This window comes from Oryza glaberrima, chromosome 9, assembly GCF_000147395.1.
Source record: "Oryza glaberrima chromosome 9, OglaRS2, whole genome shotgun sequence".
NCBI classification, from domain to species: Eukaryota; Viridiplantae; Streptophyta; class Magnoliopsida; order Poales; family Poaceae; genus Oryza; species Oryza glaberrima.
In genome coordinates, this window is record NC_068334.1 from 11,919,161 (window position 1) to 11,929,388 (window position 10,228).

A 10,228-nucleotide genomic window follows, 5' to 3' on the forward strand; every position below is an offset into this window, starting at 1 on the left:
GTTGGAGTGTGTGAGTGAAGTGAGAATGGGAGCTCAATTTATAGGCATGTAATGGTGATTATAACTATGCGAATTGACGGAATTGCCCCACAACTGCCATCAGGAGACCATCTGGAACGTCCATTACAAAACCTGGATTCAACGGTGATCACCAGGGTTCAGCCGAACCTGGGCTGGGCCCCCAGATTTGGTCTGGGCCTCCTCGCTGCTCTGCCTTATCCATTTATTCGGTAGTTGGGCCCATGTTTTGATGTTTTGATGGAGTTTAGGAGCCCAGCTCTTGTATGGACAGAATTCTTCTTCACTTAAGTCTAAATTTCCTCCCAACTTTGGCGGTTTATCACCTGCATCCAAATATACACCAACACTTGTGGAACATGTTAGAATTAAACCCTACCACTATGTTTGATATATTATTAACTATGTTTTATGCAGGTATTGGCGGCATAGAATTGTCATTTAATAGCTGCCAACACTGGTATTTTGCAATCAGTTTTGTTTTCGAGTTTTCAACAATCTAAGTGTGGGATTTCCACGACCAGAGTGAGACGAGTCTAAGCTCGGTCGGGGGTGAGAAGTTACAAATTGATTTGCAAGTTTTGCACAACTCCCAGAGTTGGCCTCAAAGTTGGTTTTCCCAACCAAACCAATTTCCCAATCTTTCAGAGTTTGGTTGTCTCCAAACAACCAGTTACTTCTAGGGACTCCCTGTCCCACTGTCTCCTTGACAGCCACTTGCTTTTCCAAACATCAGGTTTCCCAAACCACAATACTTTTTCACAAAGCAGGGTAACACAAAATCTACGCTAAGGAATCAGTCCTTAAAAGTGACCGCACAAGCATCCCGCACAGGAATGGTCTTGTGTCACGAGTTTTGTTTTAAAACTCACTTTCTTTCACAAGGCACCGACCCCTGGCATCGGGTTTTCCAAAGCTTTTATAAACCAAGTTTTACCCAAGATGTTTCTCATATTTTAAATTTGCAGGCGACCGTCGATACTTGCACAAAGTGCACGAATATCGAGGCGCAACAAGGTGGTTACAAGGGAACATGATATAACAAGTAACAATGGAAGGATCAAATGCAACAAGTTAGGTAGGTCCGCCAGTCTGCCTTGCAGACGAGGCAAATAGTTCCAGTGCAATCCTATCAGTGCATAAATATTTTGCAAGCAACATAATTAAGTTCAAATATTGGCTCAAGATGTTCAAAAGTGGCTTGCCTTGCTCAAGGACTTGAGCTTCACAAATCTTCAAGAAATTCACGCTTGAAGAAAATCCGGTAACCGCAACTAGGAGCTGAGGTGGCGGCACGGGCGGAGGGGGGGTGTCCGCAGCGACGCGGCCGGAGGGGAGGTACAGCTCCCCTCCCTCTCCTATCCCGCAGCTCTACTCTCCCTCTGTGCTTAGCCTTGACGACGACGATGCCGCCGCCGCCTTGATCCGGGGAGGGGAGGAGGCCGCCATCGGCTGGAGGGGAGGCCGCCGGCGCCACCGGTGGGTTGGGATGGTGGTGGCGGATTTATTTATTCACTAAAAATATTTTCACAGGCGGGTGGTTCTACCTAATGATTTTTGTAGGCGGTCCGCCGGACTGCCTACGAAAATTATCTATTTTCACATGCCTTTACATGCAGACGTTCTCTTTTCCGGTTGGAAAAACTATTTTTCTAGTAGTGCGGGTTGTTTGTACAATCTGTCACACCTAGAAAATTGCATAAGTAAGTATTTTAATACTGTTGTGCCCGTTAGAGATATGGGATTGTTTATGACCATGACTGATGGTTAACGACCCGTCACAAATAACTACTCATCTATGATGGTGTTGTTAATGGGTATTTGTTTAACCCGATAGAAGTAACGTTATCTGTAACGGGTCACAATCATCCGTCGATGATGTGTCATCACGGATAAACAGTTATGCAGAAGTGTATCTTAAACGTCGCCCGTATGTATAAGATCATTGATCAAAGTGTCTATAACTATTGCTATAAGAAATTTGCGTAATGACAAATTGTATGTACAACTCTCATTAATTCTATCGTTTGGCAGTACGCCAGTACCTTATCAGTCAAACAAATTAAATGTTCTCCGTCTTTTAACGCTGCGATAATCCACTTCCCTGTTCCTAGATAACGTTCTGATCTTTATCCCATAATAACAAAAGGCTATTCCCCCTAAAGCTCGGATTAATTAGTAGTTAGGCCTTGCCTCCTAATACCATTTCCAACCCAATGACTAGAAAGAGAAGGAAACCATGTCTTGCATGAGACATGGTTTCTACACAATATCCAAGACATCATGTGAGATAAGTGAGATAAGGAGCATTAAATTTAAGTATGTAATAGTATTGTTTGCATTGGAAGAGTAGTGCCTAGTACTAGTTTCTTGATGATGTGGAGTTTATGGAAACCATGTCTAGTGTTTTGGGTTGAAAATGGCCTAAGAGCAAGTCTAATAATACAGCCCGCTGTTGGCTATAAAAATATCCACATCACCAATAAAAATAATTAATAAGAGTAGTATCTATACAATAGTTAGCTATTAGATCACCTACACACAAATTTTTATGCATTCATTCTTGATTTTTTTTTAATCCAGTCATTCTCTTTCTTCTTCACTTCAAATTATTCTATCCACTCGTTCTTCTCGGGAAGGAAGCTGACCACCGAGAGCCCAGTGAAAACTGTTGCTGATAGTCTTGTTTAGTGATGCATCTGCTACTGGTCTGTGTTGGAGCTTGTGTGCAGCCGGCGATTATTTAGTCACCGGCTCACACCCTCTCTCCCCTAATTTGTTTGCCAACTCAGCACATTAGCATGCATGCATGCAGTATCGCCAACTAAAGTGGCTTATTGTACCTGCTCTAATAAACTACTGTATGTTACTGATTAAAAAGAACTTTACCCAGGTAACTAATTAAAATATACTAGAACCCTCTATACAACATACTCCCTCCGTTTCTAAATATTTGACGCCATTGACTTTTTAAGTACATATTTGACCGCTTGTCTTATTCAAAAATTTTTATGAAATATTTAAAACTATATGTATACATATAAGTATATTTAACAATAAATCAAATGATATAAAAAGAATTAATAATTACTTAAATTTTTTAAATAAGATGAACAGTCAAATATATTTAAAAGGTCAACGGTGTTAAATATTTAAAAACGAAGGGAGTATAAACAAATTTACATATACTATAGAAAACGATGTATAAATCAATTATCACCAAAGTCAACCCATATACTGTAATCTGCCCTCTCTGTCCCCCAAAATTCTTTTGTTGCTGCTCCGTGTGCTAATTCATAAGACCAGATGTTTGTACCACATGTATCAAGGTACGTATCTGCACAGAACGGTAACTTGGGTACAAATGCCAATTCGCCATCGCGAGCAACAAGGTCAACGTGGACGGTCTCAGGCCACTGGTAGAATCTTGGAAGGAATATCATATTCTGCATCCGGTTAAACTTGGTCTTCTTCATCATCGTTGTTAGAGACCGGGTGAACACTGTCTGACTATGCAAGCTATCTACCTTCTCCCACTCCATGCTTTGCTCGTTAAGCTTGACGAGATGGACCTTCTTCCCACGTCGTTCAATCGCTACAACCATTAATTCACCTTGGTTGGACTCGAGCAAGTAGCTGTCTTCACATTTGAACCCAAAACTATTAGGCTTGTCAAGAATCTTAAATCCTTCATGGTGCCTGCAAAGATCATAAACTGCTAATCTTCCATCTTGAGCTAGAAGGTATAGCAAGCTGTTATGGAGAACAGGATTGGTGCCTGGCGACGCCCGAAGTTGCGACCAGTCGGGACTGTTCTCCGCCAAATTCCAGTCCTCCCACTCGTCACCATTGGTTCGGATGGCACAAGCAATCTCAATTGTGAACATCGCCCTGATACCAAATAGCCTTTCATCACGGTCGGAGACGACAAAATTAAACAACATAAAAGGTTTTTGTGGCAGCACTTCAACAAGGGCGCCACTGACGAGATCGATATCAAACACCAAGGATTTATCTGCGCGCATCTTGAGATGTCGTCCAGTGGAGCAGCAGATTTTCGCGCTAGGCACCTTGAGAGTGTCGTCGACCTTGAAATTCTTATCGTAGTAGGGGCTATAGTACCGGATGTTGGCGGTGCCAACCTCGGCGGTGTTGAGCAGGAGCGGAGTGATCCACGCCGGGTAAAAGGGACACAGCGACGCGGCATAGCGCCAGTGCCGGCACACCAACGCGACGCTCGGGTGGCTCGACCACCGCAGATTCCCCAGAATCAGGACGAGCACGTCCGTCGGGAGAGACGACCAGCCCCGAGCCTGTGACGTCGATGCGGCGGCGGCCTCCATCTAGCTCGATCGCTTGCTCGATCTCGCCGGTTTAAACCCAGTGCCGGCCTGATCAGGAGAGACGACGTACGTGAGCACGGTGTGTCTTCGTCTGCCAATGTCGTTTTCTTTTTTAAACATTACAGTGTTATATGGAGTATATCGTGGTGTGCCGCGCGCGCGCGGGAGCTTATATATGTACGTAGGACGTAGTGGAGCGAAAATACCAATCGGTTTACATGTGGGAGTTGCAATGCGATACGAGTTGTCCGGGGAAAAAGAAACCTACACGTAAACGTACGTACATACGTGTGCCGCTGGCCGGCACGGTATAGCTCTGCTGCACGTATATACGGTCGGCAATTTGGAACGATGATTTTCCTTAGAAAGTTAGAAAGGGATCGGATTTTCTTTTTCTAAAAAGAAAAGGCCAGTGATTTTCCTTGTATTTATATGGGTAGCGTTTATGTGCAAGCTAGACATTTCACATGGATATATAATTTGTGTTGATTATAACCTGTCACACTAATCAACAATAAAAATAAATTGTATTTAAAACTTTTAAATTTATATGTTTTTAGCGACTTAAAAGCAATGTTACAAATCTCTGCTACTTAAAAAATTTAAATGATTTTGTCATCCATTTAATAGAAAAAAGAGCGATTTTCATCATGGCGACCTGAAGAAAAGAAGAGCGAAAATAATCGGACCTACTCCTAATCACAAAAGAACAAAAGATCTAATAAAAAAAAAAGACAAAACTGCGTCCCACCACACCTTGCGCTTGCTTCGCTTCTCCCCCTTCCGATCTCTTTTTTTTACCTTTTCTTTTAAAAAAATAAACAAATAATTTAAATTCATAATCACAAAAAGACAGTGATCAATAATAAAAGAATGAAAATATGTCTCACCGCATCCCGTTCATGCTTTCTTTCCTCGTGGTCTCATTTTTTTTCTTTATCTTTATCTTTACATATTTAAAATATTTGTAGTGTTTCTATTATTTGTCACTGTCTAGCGTACATCAACGATTTTCGTGTTTCTACATTGGCGCCCTAGCAGCACGTGCGAGTATGATTGCTTCCAAACCAAAATTCACCACTTCCACGTCGACGGTCAAGCATCCCACGCGTCAGAATCCAATTGGCTCCACACGCAGCATATCCGATTTGCCTTTCCATGCTAAGCGCACAACCATAAATCATATCCTGTTTTGCTTATGCTCTACCGGTAAATCTACAATTTAAACGATGTCAAAGGATTGCCAACTCATGAATTAGGAAATAACCAAGTCATTAATATAACAAATATACAATAATAACAAGCCTCATAATCCATATGACAAGTGGACCCATAATAATTAGGAAATCTAAATTAATAATTAATTAAAGTAGGTCCACTATGCACCCGTGGCTTTTGAATATATACATGGATTCGTTCTACATGAAGTCATGAACAAACAAACACCCAATTTGAGAAATGGTTCACCCAATTTGAGAAATGGTTCATCTGATAATTTGAATAATACATTCTCGAGGAAGTGTGGTGCCTGGCCGTTGACGGTGACCCATGTGCCGACGGAGGCCATGCATGTGGTGTCCGGTAGGCCTACGTGACATTTAATATGGCGGTGTAAAGTGTGGAGATACTCGTAATGGGAGGCAAAATGGTCGGTGTCGCAAGGCATTGGTGAGGTCCAACAGTGGAAGCGGTTCGATGAAGATGGGGAAGCGATGTAGTTGAGGAGACGGTGAGAGTAGTACAGGAGCCCACGCTTTGATCCCACATGCACGATCATCATATGTTCAATGGACTTCTTAATCATTGAGTTGTACTGCCACCACAAGGGACCAGCGTGTGGGGTCCAAGCTTTTCACTCCAACACTACTACAATAGCTATTTTTCTATGCGGTTGTTTTGATTTTTGCGTGCGGTTGTTTTGCCCGTCTGGAACATTTCGTCTGGGAAAATCACGATTTTCTTGTGCGGGTGGCGCAAACGCACACGAAAATCCGATTTTCGCGTGCGTCTGCTTATGCTCGAAAATAAAAATCCAAAAAAAAAATTTTCAAAAAACCCAAAACCCTAACCCTAGATCCCGATCTGGCACCCCACCGCCGCCGGATCCGGGCGGGGGACTGCTGCCGCCGCCGGATCTAGGCGTGGGGAGGGCGGCACCGCTCCCGGCCGCCGTAGCCATCGACGGCCGCGCGCACGGCACTTCCGTCCGCCGCCTCCTCTCGCTCCCGGCCGCCGCCTTGCCGTCGTTGTCGTCGTCGCGCACACGCCACTTCCGGCCGCCGCCTTGTCGGCCGCGTGCACGCTGTTCCCGGCCGCCGTCTCGCCGTCGTTGTCGTCGTCGGCCGCGCGCACGCTGCTCCCGGCTGCCTCCCCATGTCTGCTCGCCGCCGCCGCGTGCCTGGCCGCTGCGCCCGCCAGCCGCGCCCGCCCGCCGCGAGCCCTCAACGCCAGCCAGCCGCCGTCGACCCCTCCGCGGAGAGCTGCCCGGAGGGGAGGAAGCGTCGGAGGAGGAGGCCCGGAGGAGAGCAGGAGAAGGTGAGAGAGAGGAAAATGAGAGGAGAGGAAACTGAGAAGATAAGGGGAGAGAGAGGAGAGAGGGGATGGGGGGAGAGAGAAGAAAAGTCCAATTTTTTTTGAATAGGATGGGAGGAAAGTGCGGTTAGTCTGTGCGGTTAGATTAGGACGCCCGCACGCGAAAATAGAGTTATTTTTGCGTGCGGGCCTATTAAGTGACCCGCACACGAGCGACGCTCCTCCCATTTTTCCATGCGGTCTAACTTATGGACCGCATAGAACAAAATGGGGTGATGTCTAGGAAAATCAATCATGTAGAAGTTATTCCTGTAACACAGGAAGGGCGAAAGAGTTTTGTCTATCTGCCTACTCGTCCAAAAAAAAGTTTCTGAAAAACCGGTGAACATACACAAATGTACAAAACAACCGTAGAAAACTTTTTTTGAAACACACTAAAAAAACTGAAAACATACTATAATAGAGTGGAATGGAACGTTTAACCCCTCTTACTAGATCCCGTTGCAATGCACCAACATATTTGCTAGTAAACTAAAAAAAATACATCAAGTTTCAAAATCTAAATGTTGGCAAGAACTGATAAGATGAAGCACAGACGATGGAGGCGGAATTCCTCCATCTCAAAAACAAAAGGAAAAATAAAGATGCTCTTCTCTTAGCTGGCTAAACATTACGGCAAATTAATTACATGCTATTGGAGCGGTTGCATGACCTAGTGCGGAAATGCAATTTGAGGACTGTCCTAAGGCTGAGTTTTTTCCCAACTTTTCCAACTCACCTCTCTCGTTTTCACGCGCACGCTTTTCAAACTGCTAAACGGTATGTTTTTTTAAAAAAAATTTCTATTCAAAAATTGCTTTTAAAAAATCATATTAAACCATTGTTTTTTTAAAAAAGTAAATACTTACGTGCGCAGGAGGTGAGCTCCCAACTCACCTCCTGAACACAACACAGCCTATGTTCACTGTGTCAAGTAGTATGAACTTAAGAGGGGGAAAAGAACGTGTGCAATGTCCTCTTCCCTATCCCCTCGAAAAATAGTCCTCTTCCTAGATATCCTAACTTTCCCCCCCAAAAAAAAATATATCCTAATTTCTACCAGGGATTACAAGGTTTTAGCTTCAGCTTTGCAACCCCATTGTTTCACTTGTTTAATGCATCGGGAGCTCAGAAAACAGAACACAAAACGTAGTACACACAATAGTAATGGCCTTGTTTAGATTCAAAATATTTTCTTCAAACTTCCAACTTTTCCGTCACATTAAATGTTTAGACACATGTATAAAGCATTAAATGTAGACGAAAAAAATCAATTGCACAGTTTGCATGTAAATTACGAGACGAATCTTTTGAGCCTAATTACACCATGATTTAACAATATGGTGCTACAGTAAATATTTGCTAATGATGAATTAATTAGGCTTAATAGATTCATCTCGCAGTTTACAGACGGAATATGTAATTTGTTTTGGAATTATTCTACGTTTAATAATTCAAATGTATGTCCGTATACTTAAAAAATTTTTGGCAAACGAACTACACACATAAATGTAAAGTTCAGAATTTCCATCGATCCAGTTCAAAAAAAAAATCAGAACTCATAAACGCCGCTGAGGTAGTAATATGTGTAGAAAAAGGAAAATAAAGGCTGTGGAAGAGATATCGGATATAGAACCTATAAACTTGGTCCATGAAAAAACCACGACCTTCCTGCACAAAAATTGGACATGCAGACATACAGTAAGCCAACAAAAAAAATCCAGGACAACACGTAGAACCAATCGGAGCAGCAAAAATTCAGAGATTCGCTGCCGTTCGAAGAAGGAAAATTTAGTCCAATGAAATTCAGAATCCACAAGCGCTGACGCACTAATAGCCAGGGGGTGTTTAGATGGAGGGGTGAAAAGTTTTAGCGTGTCACATCGGATATACGGACACACATTTGAAATATTAAACGTAGTCTAATAATTCCGTCTGTAAAGTGCGAGATGAATTTATTAAGCCTAATTAATCCATCATTAGCAAATGTTTACTATAGTACTACATGTCAAATCATAGAGTAATTAGGCTTAAAAAATTCATCTTGCAAATTAGTCATAATATGTGCAATTAGTTATTCTTTAGCCTATATTTAATATTTTGTGCAGGTGTTCAAACGTTCGATGTGACACGGTGAAAAATTTAGGGTGGGAACTAAACAGAGCTAGGTGAAAAAAATAACAGTGGATTCTCTGAACTCAAGAAAGATTCCTGCAGAGTACTCCCTCCGTTTCTAAGTGTTTGTTTAGTTACTAACTTTTTCATTACATCAAAACTTTCCTACACATATAAACTTCTAACTTTTTTTTTCAAACTTTCAATTTTAGTCAAACTTTCAATTTTAGCGTGAAATTAAACACAGCCTAAATATTTGACACCATTGACTTTTTATCACATGTTCGATCGTTCGTCTTATTAAAAAATTTTGTGAAATATATAAAACTATATGTATACATGTAAGTAAATTTAATAATAAATCAAATGATAGAAAAAGAATTAATAATTATTTAATTTTTTTAATAAAACGAGCGGTTAAATACATTTAAAAAAAATCAACTGCGTTAAATTTTCAGAAACGAAGGAAGTATTGGTGTTGGTGGCTGTGCTTGCTCCAGATCTGCACCATGCGACACAGCTCCCAGCTGCTTGATGCCCTCCTTCCTGCACACGACAGCAAACGTTGCAACTGCGCTCATCACATGCTCCGCTCATCTATAGAGAAAAAACCATTCAGACGAGGAAAATACCCTTCAGAATTTAGTGCATTCGAAAGAAGAGATGAGGAAGAAAAAGTCGGCACACACGGAAAGTGCCCAAAAAAAAAATCTTTGTTGACAAGTATTGACAAAATATTCAATTTTTATGTTGGTAAAGACAATCAGCACAAGATGGTTTCGTGGTGTAGTTGGTTATCACGTCAGTCTAACACACTGAAGGTCTCCGGTTCGAACCCGGGCGAAGCCAATTGAATTTGTTTTCCTTCTTTTGTTATCTTCAGATTCAAATCAACCACTGAATTCAAACTTTCGTTTTTTTTTCCTCCGAACTCACTGAATTCAAAGTAACTCACTATTTTTCTTCTCTTTTTTTTTATCTTCGGATTCAAATCAACCACTGAATTCAAACTTTTTTTTCCCCGAACTCACTGAATTCAAAGCAAACACTATTTTTCTTCTTTTTTTCTCTTCTTCTTTTTAATCTTCGGATTCAAATCAACCAGTGAATTCAAACTTTCTTTTTTTCCCCTCCGAACTCACTGAATTCAAAGTAACTCACTAATTTTCTTCTTCGGATTC

At 41.9% G+C, this 10,228-nt stretch overlaps 1 protein-coding gene and 1 non-coding gene across 2 annotated transcripts; one reads left to right on the top strand and one right to left on the bottom strand.

Moving 5' to 3' along the window:
• Nucleotides 1-3,227: 3,227 nt before the first annotated feature.
• LOC127783601 (uncharacterized) lies at nt 3,228-4,361 on the bottom strand. Its single transcript, XM_052310790.1, has one exon. It carries the CDS (start codon nt 4,359-4,361, stop codon nt 3,228-3,230), a length of 1,134 nt encoding a protein of 377 aa, XP_052166750.1.
• Nucleotides 4,362-9,822: 5,461 nt separating this feature from the next.
• On the top strand, nt 9,823-9,896 carry TRNAV-AAC (transfer RNA valine (anticodon AAC)). The gene has a single exon. It is a non-coding gene; the product is annotated as a tRNA-Val (tRNA).
• The last annotated feature ends 332 nt before the right edge of the window (nt 9,897-10,228 follow it).

Excerpts from the sequence above, each read along its gene's own strand:
- LOC127783601 (XM_052310790.1), bottom strand. The coding sequence starts at position 4,361 with ATGGAGGCCGCCGCCGCATCGACGTCACAGGCTCGGGGCTGGTCGTCT.